Here is a 20127-nt window from a genome sequence, read left to right as displayed (position 1 = left end):
TTGTGTCCCTTGGCGTCCTTTACTGGGCCCATACCAACTTGGGTACAGAACTCCTCTTTTCCCTGAGATACACGCTGCTCCCTCTTTACCCATTACTGACTCCACTGGTGCCAGATGATGATGATCCAGTGCTGACACCTTTGTCAGACCCCAAACCGATATCTGCTCAAGTTTGATCAATATCACAATATGAAATTACAAAATTGCAGCCAATTGTTAAGTAGCCTGACGTTAATCCAGTGCGTCTACCGCGACACAACTATCAGTAGGGGCACTATATTCTTCCAACTGATGATACCTTATTCCTTTGATTCCCAAAATACCAGTGTGCTTGATACCACCCCTGAAATAGAGCTGGACTTGCGACAGGAGTCACCAGTGGCAGAAAACGCCTCCTTTTCTATGTGGTTTGGAGTGTCACTAATGGACTAGGATTACAGCTGCCCTTCATTGAGACTAAGACCGATGTTTTTACAGAGGTTTTATGGACTGTGGCAGCAACATCAGAGCCCTTGCTTCCATTCAGTGACCACTTCACCAGTGCCTTAATGACTACCTGGTCAAAGCTATGGTCTCGCTTGCCAGTTGGTTGTAAGGTGACCCAGCAACATAGACTGGCTCCCGCTGATCCAGATTTACTCACCTAGCGCCTACCACAGAAGAGTTCATTGTATAGGTTTTGGCCAGTAATGTGAATCCAAATTAATTTACATTGTATCCCCCAGATAGAGAATCTGGAAGGATTCATGCCTTTAGCAAGTAAATGTTGCCCCCCCCGCCAGGCTGGTAGAAGGTAAGATAATGCACTTTATTTCACGTATGCAATACATCACATCTGTGAGATGGATCTTGCAGATTGGCTAAGCCCCAGCTTTTCTTTTCTCTCCTCCCAACCTCCTATTCCTCCTGCACCAGAACTAATTTCTGACGAGCATTTGTCTATCCTGCTTCAGGAGGTACGTCTGTTGCTCTCCAGTGGTGCCATAGAGCATGTTTGGATTTGGGGAAACGCAGGGAGTGTTGTTCTCGGTATGCACTTGTCCCGGCTAAGGCCTCAGGCCTATCTTAAATGTTTGACTTCTGAACACCTTCCTGAGGAAGAATAATTCAAAATGCTCGCTTTGTCTTGGATCCTTTTTACCCTGCATCTTTGAGACAGGATGGTGTCCGTGGACTTCATAAGACGTTTTATAAAGTGTATAGCTCCTCATGTAGAGGGGCCCTAGCGGTATATGAAACCGTTCAGCTAAGGATCATCGATCCACCTTTGCTAAGTTATTCCTTGCACCTACAAAAACATATTTTCAAATTCTTACGAAAGACCGTTTCAGAGGGCTCTTTCGTAAGGGAAGGAAGGAGGGAGTGCCACCCTTTTGCTTCTAAGACACTAAAGGAGGATCCACCTGTGCGTGCCTTTTTAAGAGTAGGCATCATGGCCAGGCAAGCTTCTGCTGACTGTAAATTCCTACTGGGGGATATATGGCATAATCAGGAATGCAGGTATTGCGGGCCTTTTTTGTTGAAACTTTTGTGGCAGTAGCACGTCGCCTTAAAGGCAACCCTTTCCTTTAGAGGAAGCCAGTGCGGTTGTGCTAATGCCGGGGCCATCCTGGTCCTTTTTGTAAGTGTTTTTTTTTTTTTTTTTTTTAAATTTTTTTAGTAACAATCGGGCAGCTGTGTTTTTGTACCACTGAAACCTTTTCAAGCGGGTTTGTGAGACCCCTACATATAGTACATTACAATAATCCAGTTTCGAGATTATTAATGACTGATCACTGTCTTCCCAACTGCCCCTGGGAGTAGGTCTGATTTTTTTTTTTTCATTGACCTGCTAGGCTTAAACTTTGGTGCTCAAACGAAAGCGGAGGGTCAAACCAGGTACTAAGATTCCTAGATTTTGACTCCGGGCTAGGCACAGGTTGTAGAAATTAGTCCTGGACACAGCTGGGTATTTGTTGAGTTCTTTATTCTGCGTATTCCATCCACTCTCGCACAGCAACAGCTATGCCAACCTCTAGCCTGGGGAAATAGAATACCCCTTACAGTCTACATTCTAAAAGTGATGTAATACATCTGACACCGCACACTCCCCCCCCGCCCCCCCCCAATACAGTTGAACATTTGAAATTAGTAATTTGAAATTCCAAAAGATTAATAATAACATAACAAAGAACACAAAATATGAAGATAACATTAGGAAAGACGATTAAACACAAGGTTAAGATGACAAATTTCATGTAACTCTTTGATTTCTCAACATGATTCAGGTTCCATATCCTCCCAGCCTTAATTTTGACAGCATTTCTGAAAAGTTTAGTAACTTTGAATGGACCAATGAACTTACTTCTACTCTTACATAGAGTAGGTTTTCTTTCCAAAATTTCGTTCCCCCACACTTATCCCAGCATTTACTACACTCTTCTTTACATCATAATATTATTTCCTTCTTTCCACACATTTCCTTTCACATTCGTTCCCCCCTTTCACCTGGACCTGGAAACAGTCATTTTTACCCCATGATACCCACCCAGGAGCCAACTGGGTGTTACCTTTACGACCTCTGAACATCTCAAAGGGAACTCCAGCAGTCGTGTGTGGTGTAAACCTGTAAGCATGCAAAAATTACCTTTGTTCCAACTCCTACCCTCAAAGTTCCAACTGTGATCATTCTTTCACACATTCATTGAATCTCTCAACAGTACCATTTCTCTCAGGATGATAAAAATAACATGATTTGTGCCCAATACTCCTGCACTTTAGGAATTCCTCCATCTCAAAAGAGACAAATTGTGGATTATTATCAGTCACAATTGTATTAGGCAAACCTTCACGACTAAAAACCTTATTAAAAAATTCTAACTCTCCTGGTTTCAGTACCGCTGACAATACCTATTTCAGCCCACCTAGAAAACTGATCTATGAATACCAAAGATAGTTGGACTCTTCTTTTCCAAGTATCGGTCCAACAATATCGACATCCCACAGCCTGCTGGAAAACTCTCTAACGTATATTGGAGGTACTCTAGTTTTGTATACTTTGTCATTGTTAGAACAGTCAGGACATTCTCTGACCAGCCTTTCAATCATCCGGTCCATGCCTGGCCACCAAAAATTGAAACAAATTCTGGCTTTCGTTTTACTCATTCCTTGATGCCCCACATGTCCCAACTCCATAATTTTGTTAATCAACTTGGATGGAACAACTAATCTGAAATCATGCAAGAGAAAGCTGTCTACTACTGACAATTCATCCTTTGCTCTCCAATAACCTCCCAGAACTTCATCACTTTTCACATGTGAACTCCACCCACTCTTTAGTGCCTCACAAACTTGCTGTAAAACAGTATCTTCAGCTACAGCTTTCAACCATGCCTTGTTCCACTATCCCTTCAGTAACACTGCACACTCTGATTACATTCTCCTCATCCTCCTCAATGCAGTCTTTAACTTCAGAGCTGAGTCTTGACAAACAATCAGCAATTTTGTTGTTCAGTCCAGAAATGGAACATTTCAAAACAAAAATCTTGAAGACCAACAATCCATCTATCAATCCTACTAGAGATCATGTCTAGACCCTTCCTCGTAAAAACCTCCATGAGTGGCTTATGATCTGTAAAAATTGAAAATTCTCTTCCCCGCACAAGATTCTTGAAGTTAATTGCCCAAAACACACTCAGAGCCTCCCTTCCTATTGTGGAATAATTCACCTCTGCTCCTTCCAAAGTCCTCGAAATATACACCACATGCCTGAGATCATCCCCACATCCAGAATACTGCAACAGTACAGCTCCCAGACCTTTCATACTGGCATCCATCATAATTGCACATTGTTTTCCCAGGATCAAAGGAATTCGAACAATTAACTGACAACTCCTTTTTTCTTATACATTCAAATTCCCTTTCACACTCCTCATCCCATGTGAATTAAATGCCCTTCTTAAGCAGTCTCTGCATGTGTACTGTTTTGAAGACTAAATTAGGTAAAAACTTAGCATGAAATTCTACCATCCGAAGAAAGGATAACAATCCCTACAGGATTATGCAACTTTAAAATGTTCGTGACTAGCTCATTCTTTGGTATAGACCCTTGGAAGTAATTTTGTGACCTAGATATTGAATCTCTGTTCTCGTGAAAGAAAATGTGTTCAGTTTGAGAGTTAAAATGTGATCTCTCAACATGGTTAAAACTGTTCTCACCCTCCTATCATGCTCCATTTCAGTCTGCCCATGAATCAATATGTCATCTTGAAAATAACCCCTGGTTCTGATCCCAATAAACTATAAATCATGCGCTGGAAAACAGCAGCAGCTGATACCAATCCAAAAGCATCCTTATGAACCAAAACGTCCCAAAGGGAGTGATTAAATGTGTAATCTCTTGAGACCGGATGGAACATGACTTGATGATATGCAGAGGTCAAGTCTAGGGTACTGAGACACTTTGATCCATGTAGAAGCGAGGCCATCTCACTTATGTTGGGAAGCAGAAATTGAACACTCACTATACATTTATTGAGACCCCTCAAATCAATGCATAACCTGATCTCGCCAGATTGTTTGTTTGCGTGCAACTACAATCTTTGCAATCCTCTCAGAACACTCTACTGGCTCAATCACTCCATCTTTGCATACCCTTTTAATTTTATTCTCAACATCGTCTTTCATAGATATAGGAATAGGATGTACTTTAGCAACAACTGGTACATCCCCTTTCTTGATTTTTATCTGATGTGCATACCTCTTTACACACCCTTATTTGTCACTAAATACTTCCTTTAACTCGTTTACGAATTTAGGTATTGGTGCAGTCTTTTCACTTCGCACCGAAAGTTTATGCACATCATTCACCCGTAACATCTCTACAAACTCACTTTTAATCATTACGGGTTTAGGAGAATTTGGGTCTAAATTGACGTTGAACTCCCTTTGGTGTGGCCAACTCAGAACACTGTCCCCTTTCACAGGAACCTATACCTGTCCAGAAATAGTGTTAGATTTGAAAGAAATATCAAATTCAAAATATCCTCTAAGTTCTATAACCACCGTAAGCACCAGGAATAACATCTAGGTCCTTCAAATTTACTCTGTGACTTAATTGTTTGCCAAACAATGAATTGGATAGCATAGTCAACCATGCTCCAGAGTCAAACAAAATCTCAATAACCAAGTTACGGGTAAATGATGTGCATGAACCTTAGGTGCAAAGTGAAAAGATTGCACCAATACCTAAATTCGTAAACAAGTTTAAGGAAGTATTTAGTGACAAATTAGGATGTTTAAAGGGATATGCACATATTATAAAAAGCAAGAAAGGGGCTATACTTGTTGTTGCTAAAGTACTTCCTATGTCTATGAAAGATGATGTTGGGAATGAAATTAAAAGGCTATACAAAGATGGAGTTATTGGGTCAATAGAGTGTTCTGAGTGGATTGCACTGATTGACGTTGCACGCAAACAATCTGTCAAGATCAGGTTATGTATTGATTTGAGGGGTCTCAATAAATGCATAGTGAGTGATCAATTTCCACTTCCCAACATAAGTGAGATGGTCTTACTTCTACATGGATCAAAGTTTTTCAGTACCCTAGCCTTGACCTCTGCATATCATCAAGTCATGTTACATCCTGTCTCAAGAGATTACACCACATTTATCACCCCCTTTGGGACTTTCTGGTTCATGACGATGCCGTTTTGATTTGTAACAGCACATGATGTATAGTGTATTGGGATCAGAACCAGGGGTTAAGTATTTTCAAGATTACATTGATTCATTGGCAGACTGAAATATTGCATGATATGAGGGTGAGAAGAGTTGTAACCATATTGAGAGATCATGGTTTGACTCTCAAACTGGAAAAAAATTGTTCAATAGAACAGAGATTCAATATTTAGGTCCTGGGTATTTGTTGGGTTCTTTTTTCTGAGTATCCCACCCACTCTCACACAGCAACAGTTATGCCAACCTATAGCCTGGGAAATAGAATACCCCTTACATTCTAAAAGTGATGTAACACATCTCACATACCACACAGGTCCCAGTGAGTCAGGCCACCTTGCTGAAGACCAGATTGACAGTTGTTTACTGAAGATGATAACTCCAGTTTTCCCAGTATTCAGTCTGAGACAGCTGAGGCTCATTCATTCAGCGACCTCTGTCAGGCATGTTCTTAGCATCCTGTGATAGAGTAATAATCAGTTGTGTATCATTGGCATATGATACAATGTTAACACCACTTTGCTCGATGATAGCCAGTGGGTGCATGTAAAGATTAAACAACTTACGGCTCAAATAACAGCCCTGAGGTTCCCTTTGTTGAAGAGGGAAGACCTTAGAACGGCAAGATTTTTGAACCACCTGGGATGTGGGATTTTGGAGCAATGGGGCAATCCACCACAGGGCTTTGCCTCCTATCCCATTCCTCCAAAGCCACTCCAACAGCAGGCCATGAGATACTGTGTCAAAGGCTGCACTGAGATCCAACAGCAATAAAGCAGTCGTGTCTCCTCTGTCCACTACCTGACTGATGGTTTCATAGGCTAGTAAGAGAGCTGACTCTGTATTGTACTGTGGTCAAAAACTAGATTGGGCCTTATGGAGAAGATCCCTTTCTTCTATGAATGTCGAGTATGAGCATATTTTTCAGTTACTTTTGAGAAAAAAGGGAGCAACGATACTGGTCTAAAATGTTCAGGTTTTGCTGGATCCAATAAAGTTTTCTACAGGAGAGGCACTATAATAGCATTTTTCCATGCTTGAGGGATCAGTCCCATCCTGAAACATTTAAGTAGCTCCCCCAAGGAGGGGACCAGTACCTCCTAACCATCATTCTAAAACAACTGGACTGCGCAAAATTCCTCTTGCAAACTTTTTGCAATAGTTAAGTCATCAACCTTGCTGGAGGGAGTGTCAGCAGTGACCCCGCCACCAGAAGAGCACTACAACACCTTGGCCCGATATGTTTATGACAATGCGACTAGGATTTATGCCTCCTTCACCGCAAATGTAAGAGAGGCTCCCTGCATCGATGTATGTTTTTACTCAACAGATAAGATGATCCTCTATTATTTTAACCGGATCTCTAGGGATGATCTGACCCAGCTTAAAAGGTCTGTGAAATCAGGAGCTCCATCTGACCCTGCGTCTCAATCCTGGCAGCATAGTATTCCAGCTGTGTCCTTTTAGTCTGCCTATGATAGTGTTTCAAGGTGTTCAGATATGTGGTCTTACTGGTAGACTCATAATTACAATGCTAGATTTGTTTGAGTTATCTACAGTTCTAGCTCCTCATTGAACTAAGCTGCTGATGGGCTTGATCTCTGTTCGGTCCGCTTTACCTGCAGTGCTGCAGTGCCACGTAATCCAGAATGTCCTTTAGTCACTCTCAGTTGAGAGTCCACTCTATCCACACATTCCATCTAATATCCGGTGTTTTGCTTCAAGAACTTGGGAGGAGGCTTTCTGAGTCATAGTCATCTATTTCGTTGTCATCATTGATTGCCCATAGTCTGGTGATAAGGGTGCTGATTGAGAGTGAATGTGGAAAGGAATTGCAGAGTGGTCAGACCATGGTAGGTAGAGTGGAGGGTCCACATTTAGCTCCGCTAAGTTAGAAAAGATGGGGTCTAAAGTATGACCAAGATTGTTTGTTGGAGCCTGAACCAATTGAGTCAATTACAAAGCCTCCAGAGCTGCCGTCAAGGCATCTGCTAATTGGCAGCCTCTATATTTAAAATGAAGGTTGAGATCCCCAATGATAGTAAAGTTAGCTTATCTCAAGATATACGCTGGAAGAACAGCAGTGAGAGCATTTGTAAAATCTGAAGCTGGGCCAAGAGGACGATATATGAAAAAGCCTGCAACTGAAAGATTCCCAGATAAAGCCAGTCGAAAAAGACAACTTCACAGCCAACAATCCCAATCTCCATAAAGGTGCACCCCAGTGTTTGCTTAAATATAATGTCGATCCCACCCCTTTTTTGTGTGGCCCTATCCCTCCTAACCATAGCATATCCCTCCGGTATGGCTGTAAGCACACTATTTGCTGACAAATCTGTCAGCCATGTTTCCATTAGGAAAATGGCGTCCAGGGTTTGATCAGTAAAAGTGAATCTCTAATTTGTTTGGCCAAGAAGTGGCAATTCATAGAATTAAAATGTGCCATGTGTGAGGAATAGTGTCTTCGTCCCCACCCATATAGGCTTACATAGTGGCTGTAAGGTGAAACCACTCTTACCACACCAAACACTTGCCTGCTCTAGGTCTAGCATCTGGCACAAGTCCTTCCAAATGTCAGGGGCTAGTGCTTTTAAGTCCGATATAGAGTACTGTAGAGGGTCCAACCCTGGACGGGCAAGGGTCCTGGCCCCTGGTGCCTTGTGGGCACAGATGGGCTTCCCTTAGGTGTGTCTTTTGCATGCCAGTGACACTCCCCTGACATGGCTAAAAAGGCCGCCTTGATTAGGGGGGCATGGCTCGGTCAGTTGCGTGCCGAACCTGGGGGCCATCTAAAATCTGACTGAAGCACAGTAGCTCCACTCCCTCCCGGCAGGCTTCCCTCCCAGGGTGGAGCTGCTGACAAACTGAAAAAGAACAAAAAACAAACTTGAGAAAATTAAATCATAAAAACATTAAAACTGGGTAAACCACAAAGTGGCTCCCAGTGACGACATTAAAAGGCGAGTCAGGCAACTCCTGAGCACATGAACGGGCTCTACAAGGAACAGAAAGTGGACCCCCCCACCACAGTTACAATGTAACAGCATAGTCTGTTTCCTGGCTTCCTACTGAAGCTACTACTGAAATGCATGGCATTTATTTTCGTATACCCATTTGCCAGCCCCACTGGCGTCTCCTTAGGTTCAAGGTGGGCCAGGAGTATTGTCAGTTTGCTGTGCTCCCCTTTTGGCCTCACCAGTAACCCTGTGGTGTTCATAACAGTGATGGCTATGGTTGATGTCCATCTGCAGAGGTCAGGAATTCCAGTATTCCCGTGCCTCAGTCACTGTCGGGTGAAGGCAGTCATGGATCACCTCTGGACGATGGTAGAACTCCTGAGTTCATTAGGATTTACCATATATGAGTCAAAGTCCCACCGGATTCCATCACAGAGGCTTCCATTTTTTGGGTCAATCCTTCACATGGTGGAGTTCAAAGTTTTGTTCTGCTGCAGCGAGTCTGGGACATTGGGGCTGTGATCCTAATATTTCAGGGTCAGTCCTGGATCTGGCTGTGAGGCTTCATGGTCTCTTAGCCTCTTGAATGCTCCTTATCAACTATGGCAAGTGACACATGCACATCTTGAAGTGGAACCTGACATTCCAATTAGTACAGCATCATGGCTGCCTTTCCAACACCTTCCAGGGCTTGGAAGACACTGCAGAAGATATGCAGTGGCTAATTTGTCTCCCTTCCCCATCCAGAGTTGGCAGTGGTGACAGATGCATCACTACTGAGTTGGAGTCAAGTCATCTGGGGTAAATGGAGATCAGAGACCTCTGGTCTCCAGTAGAGGACTAGTTCCAAGTCGACCTATTGGAGCTGCAGGTGATCTGTGTAGCCCTGAACGCTGTCCTACTGTCAGTTGGTGGAGTGGTGCAGGTTCTCCGTGAAAATGCTACTGCAACGTAGAACTGCAAAAAGGAGTGGGGTTCTGTGTCCTGTGCCAAGAGGCTCTGCACCTCTAGAGGTGGCTCGAGGACCAGAACATCTTCTTGGTTGCCAGTAACTAGGCAGGGTCCCTGTATGCCAAAGGAAAAGCACTGATTAGACATAGTCTGACAGATACGGTTGGTGTGTACATCTCACTGTGTGCAGGACATACCAACCTTGGCTAGGTCTTTTTACCAATGTCAACAGTTTTGCATGCTGGAGCATGTTAGATTAATTTCAGCTGGAATGTTATAGAGGACTCTTGTGTTCTTTCCCAGCACTAAGTCTCTTGTCCAGGTTCTGAAAAAAACCAAGAACAACCAGGTTCAAGTCATCCCCATTTCTCTAGATTGGGCCAGGAGAGTGTGGTAACGTTTTTATTTCCTGATCATGAGCACCTGCCTTCCAGTCAGGCTACCACTTTATAAGAAGACCTTTCTCCACAGCAGGGCAAGGTACTCCACTCAAACCTCCACGGCTTACAACTCCATGTGTAAAGATTGAGTGGCCCGAATGGACTTCATTTGATTTGTCATCTGAAGTGGTGGATGTCCTCCTTGCCACCCAATGATCCTCCGCAAAATCAGTCTAAGCTTGGTCTTGGCACCAAGCTTGTATCCTGGTGTGGTGCCTAGGACACGGACGCCTTTCAAATGAAGCTGTCAGTCTTCCTTTTGTTTCTTTTGTCTTTAGCCGATGTTAGGCCTGGCAGTGGGTACTGTGAATCCTTTTGGCTTTTCTTCTTTTGCTGAACCAACCATCCTTGATGTTTATTAAAGATTTGACAGATATTTTTCCTCTCGAACAGTGATGCCCTTTGGGACCTTTATGTTTTGACATGCTTCATGTGTATGCCTTTTCAAGCCTATGCCTAATTGCTTGATGCATCTCTTGATTCCACAAACTGTTGTCCTCATTTTGATCGTCAACTCGACTCGTAAATGTACTGCCAGGCTTTGTTGTTGGCGTTGTTGCATACATTCTGAAAGCACTACTGCCATGACAGAAACTGAAGTCGGCGCACAGGGGGTGGCGCTAATATGCATCTGTGCTCTGTCGCTTCTGGGACAGTATGTAGTCAATGCAGAGCCGAATTATATCACCCATTGGTGCTCAGGAGCACAGTTAGAATAATTCTCTGGATCCAGTCTGGCACCTGGGGGATATAAGATGAGGAATCTGCGATTAGATAAATTATGCACCAGAAAGCTGACAATAAGCCCCTTATTTATTTCTACCATCCTCGGTTAGAGTATTTCTTTAATTATCTAGCACACACTCTCTAACTTTGTCAGGTAGGCGTACTGAATTATCACCAGATGAAGATATTTTCAGGAGTTCATTATCACCTGGCCTGCCCTATTAACCCCTTTGCTGCTGAGCCTTTTCCCTCTTGCTGTGGTAAGACTTTTTTTTGGCTGTTTGGGGTTATTTGCACTTAGGCCCCCATACCTTTTTGTCCACATAAGCTATCCATGACAAATTTGCATCTTTTGTTTCCCAGCATCCTGTGGAATCTAACGGTACCCAGGGTTTGTGAGTTCCCCTGGTGGGGACCGAGGAATTAGCCCAAATACAGCTAGAATAATTGTTTTTTTTATTAAGAAAAACAGGGAAAAAAGTGCTGCAGAAGAAAGCATCTGTTTTTTTTTTTTTCCCTGCAAATGGCATTGGCGAAGAGTTTGTGTTGCTGAAATCGCCATCTTCCCAGCTTCTCGGAACAGGTAGACTAGAATCAGAACATTTTTAACATAGTTTTGGCATTTTACTGGGACATACCCCACTTTTCCTATCCACCTTCCAGTTAGTGACAGAAATGGGCTTGAAGCATCCCGGAAAAGCTATACATTTCTAAGAAGGAGACAATTCTGAAATCAGCAAGGAGTCATTTGTGTAGAGCCTTCAAGGGTTTTCTATAAACAGTAACAGGTGAAATAGAATAAATATTGAAATTGAGTTGAAAAAACTGCCATTTCTGTCTGTTTTTCATATGTAACTTTCTCCAGTTATTGCAGATTTTAAAAAGCAATATATTGTTACGTCTGTTGGACCCTTCCGTTTGCGGGATATATAGGGCTTGTAGGTTTACCAAAAACCCAAGGTATGCAGAGCCAATAAAAGCCAAAGAGTGAACTGCACTTTGCAATGGGTTTTCATTGTCTACCGGGTATACAGCAATTAATTTGGTAAAATATAAACAGTGAAAAAAATTGGTATTGAGGAAAGCAATGTATTTCCGAAATTGGCACAAGATATGGCGTTCAGAAGCAGTGGTTATTTGCACATCTGAGTTTGGGGGTACCCATACTAGCATATGAATTACAGGGCATTTCTCAAAATTACTTCTTTATTACACACATTTCGAAGGTGCAAATGCAGAGAAAGACAATTGGTAATAACACTTGTTCGGCTATTCTGTGTTCCCCCTGGTCTCCCAATAAACCTGGTACACCACTTGTGTGGGTAGGTCTAATGCCTACGACAGGAAACGCCCCAAAACGAAACGCTGACACATCACATGTGAATAGAATGAGGCCAGGTTCTCCCCATTGCTGGAATGCTTCCTATGCTACTTACATTTGTGATCTGTTAAGGACCAGCGGCTAAGTTTGTCCACCCATGGGAGTTATGTTTTCTGTGAGCACTTGCACCTGTTCCCTTTGTTGGTCAGGAGGAATGCTATCAGTGCCAAGAGGATATTTCACAATTCCAGAAGATTAAACTGGAGACAAGCCTCTGATCTCCACCTCTCCCAGACGACCTCCCAGCCAAGCAATGATGTATCCGTGACATGCGTTAGCTCTGGGCGGGGAAGGAAGATGGGTCTGTCTTCTGATCCAGTTGTGGCCGAGCAACCACCACTGCAGATTATTTGCAGTCTCCATTGACTCTTGGATATAGTCCGATAGGTTGCCTTGGTGTTGAGCCCACTGAGACTTTAGAACTCCCTGCAGAGCTCGCATGTGCTACTTGGCATGGATGACGTGTAGGATACAGGAGACCAAGAGGCCCAGACTCCTCAGAGCCCACTCCCAAGTTAAGGAATGAAACTCCAGTATCATAGCCCATGTATCCTGTACTAGTTGAGGTGGAGATATAGCTTGAAAATGCACCTTACCGAGACGGCCCCAATGGATGGGAGTCATTATGAAGCTATGCAACAATGGCACATTGGTGAAGAAACCCAACAATGTTAAAGGGTTGCCCAACGGCTGGATGTGAGGTACAACTGTTTGAGGCAATCCTATCTTCAGTAGCCAGCCATCAGGGTAGGGAAAGACTGGTAAACCCAACTCTGCAGGTGGGCTGCAACCACCTTCATCACTTTTGTGACCATCTGAGGTGTACTAGTAAGGCCAAAGGGGTGCAGTACGAACTGAAAGAGATTGCTGATCAGGGATGTAAAATTAGGCATCCAGCAAATACATTGCCACCATCCACTCTCCTAGGTCCTGGACAGGGAGAACGTAGGCCAGGGTGAGCATTTTGAACTTGTGTTTCGGAGGAAGAGGCTTAGAGGGGAGGGATCTAGGATGGAGCAGAGGCCTTTGTCCTTTTTGGGCACCAGATAATAACAAGAGGTGTTCACATTCTATCTCGATTCCCTGATGCTGGCACCCTCTGTATTGGTGCTTTGACCAAGAGAGCTTGGACTGCTTCATGAAGTCCGTGAGGTTTTGCAGTGTGGGTGGCAAAACAGATGAGTATGACGAAGGGGTAGGGAGTAGCTGCACTCCCCGATTTGGAGTACCCATTCAGGGAGGTGAATGGTGGCCTGATCGCATACTGGGCGATTGGCTGCCACAAAGGATGTTAAGCTGTTTTGCAGCACCGGCTGCTGGGGGTGGGTTTGTGGTCTGGGTAGATCATTACCCCCATGGGCCTGAATGTTTTTACCCCACTCCTGGGCCTCTCTTCTAAAGTGCTAGGGGAGCTCTGATTTTGCTGAGGCCCATAATGATGCCTCCTCTGCACAAATACCCTTCCAAAGCCTTGAAAAGGGTGTTCTTGTTGGGGGAACCCTCTTGGTGCTGACTACCCTACCCAGGCAATCAGTTGTGTCCAGGCCAGAACAGATCACTTATTTTGCAGCATCTTGGCCATTGAGCCTCAGATGTTGCAAGGTGTATCTGACCACCTCGGGGACAGCCGGCAGTACATATGTCATCCTGTCCTACAAGGTAAGTGAATACCATCCCAGAGGCACGTGTTGTTGGCTTATCGCAGGCAAGACTGTCAAATATACAGATGTGCATATGAAGGGGCTTTGGTCATTTCAACTGTAATTGAAATTTTACGTCACTTCCCATCACAGCATAAAGCTTGGAGTAATAGATCAACCTGTTTCAGCCTTAAGATCTCTTGCTCTTTGAGCAATACATGATTTTGCCGGATGACATTTACATGTCTGTGTAAAAAAAAGTGCAATTTAGTGCCAGGGTAATGGGCCAGTAGTTTACTTAGGCAATGCTTATTTTCTTTCTATTATTTATCCTGTATTTAAACTCTTCCTGGTTTACTTATCTATATCTTTAGATTATAGTTATTCAGAACTAATAGTACCTGGTATTCACAACAGTGGCAATCTCATATTCCGGTGATGTTCATTTAAACTAAAAAGTGTTTATATACTTGTTTTAACGCCACTGCCAGGTAGGAGGCTGTTCTTTTGAAATCATGTGGTATGGGTAATTTATTTGTAAATTTAACATTTTTCGTACATGAATATAGCTGTCACATTTAGACAGTGGCGTGTTTTCTTAATTTTATTTTCTTCTATTTTTGTTAGTTTTGTAATAAAAAGTAAGATAAAAAGAAATATTTATCACACTAGCTTGCAAAGGCTAGACTTATTGGCTTTGCCAGTATTTGTGTCCCTCTTGCATACAGTGATTGACTTTACACCAGTGGCTATACTCATACTTGTGGAAGTATTGATTTTAAACATCTTAAATGTTGAAGCAGTGATTGCTTTTAGTTTTGATTTGTTAACCTTCTTACACAGTTGTATTTGCATACATTGTAACTGTTCTTTGTATTTTAACTCCAATTGGCCACAGCCTTCCATGAGTTTGATTAAAAGTAAAAGACCACCAATGAAAAATGTTGCTACTCAGAAAGAGACAACTGCATCTGGGCCTGATCCTCGATCCAAAATTGTGCTGTTGGTGGATGCAGCTCAGCAAACAGGTATTTGTGTGTGTGTGAACCCATTGCTGTTGGTGGATGCAGCTCAGGAAACCTGCTTGTGTGTGTGTGTGTGTGTGTGTGTTTGTAAAAATAAAATAAAAATGGAGACATCCTTAAGTTGTGGCTATGTTGGGAGTACAGTTGGAGTGTGATATATATTTTTTTGTTTGTTTTAATCATTTTATAACTAAATAACCAGTTGTGTTTCCAAATCTTTTAAATGTTGAAAAAAAAAAAAGAAAATGTGCAAACGTGGCATAAAATGGGACCGATTTTCTTATCGGTAGCTAACGGGATCTCAGATTGTGCGTCACTCTTATCAGCATTATAATGACGCATTGAAGCAGCTCCAATTTAAGGTTGTTTCAGATATATGAAGTTTGAGTATAAAGCCATAAAAAGTGTATCTTTTTGAGCTATTGTTGACTGATTCTCTTTTTGGAAGTGCATTTTTTTATTTGTGCATTGAAACTAAAATCTAACGGTCTTTACAAGTACAGAATCAATATTGCAGCATTACAACTTAGACAGGTATAGGTTAAACCAAGTGCTTTTTCACATAAGGTGGAAAGAGGATCACAAGTGAAAGTGAAGTCACAAAACAAAAACATTTCTGTCAAAAAAATAGTTCTGGGTCAATAGTGATAGATTCCGAAGTAGCGGAACCCTTTAGTGACTGACTACCTCGCAGTCACGTGACAGTGTGGTGGCGGCCCCTTGAGAGTATGATTATGGACATATACCCATTTATTGTATAGCCTGACTACTGGCTAAACGACCATTATGTGCATTAGTCTGTCCAGTGTAAAATATGGGTCAGTGATGTGGAGCAGTATATCTATATATAACAATATTCTGTCTTCCCAGTAGTTTGTTCAGCAGAGGCCACGAACTAGCACGTTGTGGCGAATCCAAGCTGCGAGAGGCTCTAGAACCAGTGCAAATATCAACGTTGACTGAGGACAGCCCTGTTGTCTGCCTCGTTGTAATTCGAACACCTGAGAACGTCCCCCATAGGCGTTCACCTGGGCAAGTGGGCCATAGTTCAGAAGACACACCCATTTTAGAAAGCTTGGCCCACAGCCCAATCTGGTCAATACTTCAAACATATAGGTCCATTCTTCCATATCAAACGCCATTTTGGTGTCTAGCGAGAGTACTAGAGCGATTTATTGGAAATTATTCGTTTGGCTGAGCACGCAATAAAGGCACCTCAGATTAAGGGAGCTATTTCTGTAGGGCATAAAGCCTAATTGGTTTGGGTGGACTAAAGTTATCACTTTTATTAAAGGGGAAGCCAGCACATTAGCCAGAATATTAACTTCTGCATTGAGGAGTGATATTGGTCGATATGAAAAGCATTCGTCAAGGGGCTTGCCCTCCTTGTGAATAACCACCATGGAGGCCAATCTTTGGTCTTGCAGAAGCATGCTGAGCTGATGATTCTTTGTACATGTGAAGAAGGTAGGGAGCAAGTTTAGGGGTCGTCCGCTTGTATAACTCAATTGGTAGTCCGTTAAAACCAAGTGCCTTATCAGAATTTAGATCATGTATGGCTTGCACAATTTCCTCTTCCGTTATATCCTCCTCAAGCAGGGCTCTATCAGTAAGTGAAAGGCTTAGGAGACTAATATCAGCCAGGAGTTCTTTAGAGTCCTGTGCTGTGACAGAAACTGTTGATGAGAAAAGCTGGGTGTAATAGGTGGCAAAGGAATGCACTATCCCTCGCTTTTCTCTGACTGGGGCACAATTGTCAACTTTGACCTCCAATACCCAACAACAAACCTTGTCTCTTTTATCTAACCACACTGTTTTCCGGCCTTATCTCCCCATCTCATTGATGCGAGGCTGACTGGCTCAGTGACTATTTTGGGCAGTGTCTATAGCTGCAGCTTAGTATTCTTTATGCTTAACGTGGAGGGCATGCCTAGTGTTGCTGCATTGCAGTGCCAACAGGCTTTGCTACAACACCTTGATTTCTTTCTCTAGGTGTTCCATTTAAGCCCTTCTGTCTCGTTTGTGCCCCTTTATCACGGAGAGACAGTGCCTTTTTATAACAGTCTTATATGCCTCCCCTGATGACTGAGCAGAATCAACTGAGTTGACATTGTTGGAAAAATATTGCTCTGTCGCATAGAGACTATGAATATGCGGTAGCTTGAGGTACCAGGGATTGTAAAATAAATAAATAAATTCCACCCACATAGGGGAATGGTCTGTTCTACCTTGCACCAAGAGCCGGACCCCTGAATAGATTTGTATGTAGTTGGTGTTTGAGGAGATTATCCCTATCTGAAAGGCTTACATGTACTCCTGGGGGGAATGTGTAATGTTGGGCCTTGGGCTTAAAGGCTCGCCAGATATCAGTCTAACCTAGGGCAGTCAAAAACTCTGCTAACGCATGACTGGTAAAACCCGCCGGTTTGTGGGGCCACCAATCTTGTTGATCAGACGGTTACATTGAAGTTGCTGTCTGGCATTTGGAGTACTAGTGCACTCAAGTCTGCGAATGTGATGTCAAGAAGGCGGGTTGGAACATAAACCGAGCTCCCAGTAAGGTCCACATACCTCCTGCGTGTATCTGACCAGACTTGGTGGACAATAAGAAGCAGTGACTTCCGTATTAATATACCCACACCTCTGGAGCCAGTCGTATAACCTGCATTGCCAATCATTTTATATCCCCATCAATTTAAGGCACAGTATGTAGTTCCTGCCGTATGATTCTCTTGGAGGAGGACCACGTCAGGTGCTAGACATTAGATGTACTGCAAGACGAGCCCAGCTTTATCTTATTCCCCATGCCGTTCACATACAATAACAGTTTCATGGGCGATGTATCAGGGTATTCCTTCCATAGATTCGTGAAGTCATTGAGGTATAGTAAGCTAAGGCACCCCGGAGCAAGTACAGTGGGGTGTGTTCGGATATTCGGCATATGCATGACTGAGATTGTAATGATGGTAATGCATTTGACCACTAAACTTACGGCAGAAAAACAAATTAACAGTAGCAAACACTTATCCCCCAAACAAATCCACCCTCACCGCATCCCTGCACAGCAGACTCACAACTGTCAGCCCCCCTACCCCCCCCCCAAACATTGGTTTGTTGTTGCAATGGTCTCTGGGGACTGCTTTTATCCCCTGGTACCTTTTCTGTACTCCCAGGGGTCGTCTTCGCGTCTTTGTCACAAAGGATGGGTGTGCCCCCTGCCTCCAGCCAGTCTCCACCCCTCCAGCTAGTCTCACACTGCATCCAGGGTTGTAAAATGCCCGCAATCGAGCCAGGAACATCATTGAGTACTACAGGTTCTGTTGTTGGAGGGCTTTTTGACCTATATAAAGTTGCAACGTAGTCTCTGCACTCACTGTAAAATCCAGATAAAAGCTAATGACTGCATTGTCATGTTTGACCGATGGGCCACGTGAAGGATTACATCTCGATCCCTATAATTAAAGATCTTTGTTACGATCGTATGTGATGGGATTCTGTGGGCTTGTTCACAGAAAAGTAATTGGATGATAGGCCTTGAAGTTGCAGGCCTTTTAGAATGAGGTCCTCCACGAAGAGGTCCACTGCTGGACCAGCTGCTCTCTCCATGACCCCAACTATACGAATGTTTGTCCTCGACCTCACTTCGTATTCGTCTAGCTTTGCTCCAGTAGCATCAGTAGTTGTGCACAGTTCCTTGATTTGCTGTTTTGGAGTCGCAGTCTCACTTGTCGTGGGGATATCTTCTGCATCTTGCAATGGCGTATTCATATTCATATTCAGATTGTGTCTATTTACGTTTCCAAGGATCATTGTACTCCTTGAATTGGTGCCAGTATATCTTTGAGTGTGAGAGTATAACTCTGTTGAAGGTTGGTGTGCGGGATATTGAGCTTCTACTACCCCTACCTTGGGTATATCCACCAATGGGAGTGCAGATTTGTCCACCTTTTTCTGCTATGCCCCTCTGGTACCTCTGCCACCAGTCTTCTTCCTTGGAAACCTAGTTCTCAGTGAGGGAGAGAGCACTGAGCTAATTGCCGCCGCCAGCCAGGGGACCTACTCACCTGGCCAGTTCTGTGTGGTGTCTGGTTTTCCCCCCTCATGCATCCCCTCAATTCCTGGGATACTTTTTAAGGCCTGAGGCAGGATGTTCTAGGAGTAGGGCTCTGCACTCCAGCCGCACAAGGCTGTCTGTTCCCAAGTGGAACATTATAAACTGGGCAGGGAGAGGTAGTTTGTCAAAGTGAGTTACTTGCAAGGAGCAGATTTATTGCCTCCACCTTCCGTGGTGTGCTCGAACGGCAGACCTCAATTTAGGATGAGTGATGACTGTGCAGAAGGATAGGATGGGGGTTGGCTAGAGGGCCCCTCACTGATAAGGAGCACGAGGAGGAGGGGGCAACACTAGAGTCACTCCATTACATGCAGTGAGGTCTTTTTTCCCCACTCACCGCAAGGATATCCGCTCCCACTTTAGCCACCCTGATCGTGCCCACATTCGTCATACGGGGTTGGGGTTGACCAACATACAGTGTTTTGCCTCGTAATCGGGGGTGGATGCCGCATTAGAAGCATTTTGGGCCTCTCTCCCTTCCTCCTCCTTAAGCCTAGAGGAGCTCAAGTGGTCATAATGGGCAACCGGCGTCTCAGGCTCAACCCCACTGGGCAGTCCTTTTATTATGGCAGTCTCACCGCCGCCGGCCGAATGAGTGGTGTCACCAGGGAACCTCTCCAGCTCCCAGATGCTGTGTACCAGAAGATGGGGGGCATCGTATCTGCCTCCCAGCAGTCCTGCGCTGTCGCTGCCTGACGTGCCTCCGTGCAGGATCTGGGGTTTCCTTTCCCCACGGCAAGCTACGACAGTGAGTGCTCTCTGAACATCGGGTTGTCCCACCGTTAGTTACCAGGTCCAGTCGGTGTCGGTGCGGGCTGCTCAATTCCATCCTGCCGCGTTAGGCCGTACGGAACGGTGATTTCGGTATCTCTGGGACCCCCTCCCCACGCACACCCAGAATAACAGTTTCATAAATTTTTTGTTGATTGAAAATGACATGAACATGTAATGTTTTTTTTAAAGTTTTTCTATTTTTCAACTTTTTCGACTGCTTTTCTTATTAGTTGTACATGACACATTACAATGACCACGAGACTGAGCCTAACTCTAATAAACGCTATATGGAAACCACACTCGTTAGCTGGACCTGCTATACCCTAAATGTTCTTAGAATGCTCTTAAGACTCTGTCTAATGAGACTGAATGAACCCTTTATCCAATGAGACTACTTTTTCA

The 20127-nt window shown here is 43.8% G+C and overlaps 1 protein-coding gene across 2 annotated transcripts in view; it reads left to right on the top strand.

Moving 5' to 3' along the window:
* The window catches only part of SECISBP2L (SECIS binding protein 2 like), a 435435-nt gene that overhangs the window by 68023 nt on the left and 347285 nt on the right, over positions 1 to 20127 (top strand). The window contains exon 4 of one of the 2 annotated variants that reach the window (XM_069222506.1): positions 14711 to 14840. In XM_069222506.1, coding sequence (XP_069078607.1) covers positions 14711 to 14840 — 130 coding nt within the window. Of the gene's footprint in view, positions 1 to 14704; positions 14841 to 20127 lie in introns of both variants that reach the window. The other variant, XM_069222505.1, reaches the window with a different exon arrangement.

The sequence above is a fragment of the Pleurodeles waltl genome, chromosome 3_1, assembly GCF_031143425.1.
Source record: "Pleurodeles waltl isolate 20211129_DDA chromosome 3_1, aPleWal1.hap1.20221129, whole genome shotgun sequence".
Taxonomy (NCBI): domain Eukaryota; kingdom Metazoa; phylum Chordata; class Amphibia; order Caudata; family Salamandridae; genus Pleurodeles; species Pleurodeles waltl.
The sequence above is the reverse complement of the archived record's forward strand: the minus strand, read 5'-3'. Positions and strand labels throughout refer to the sequence as shown.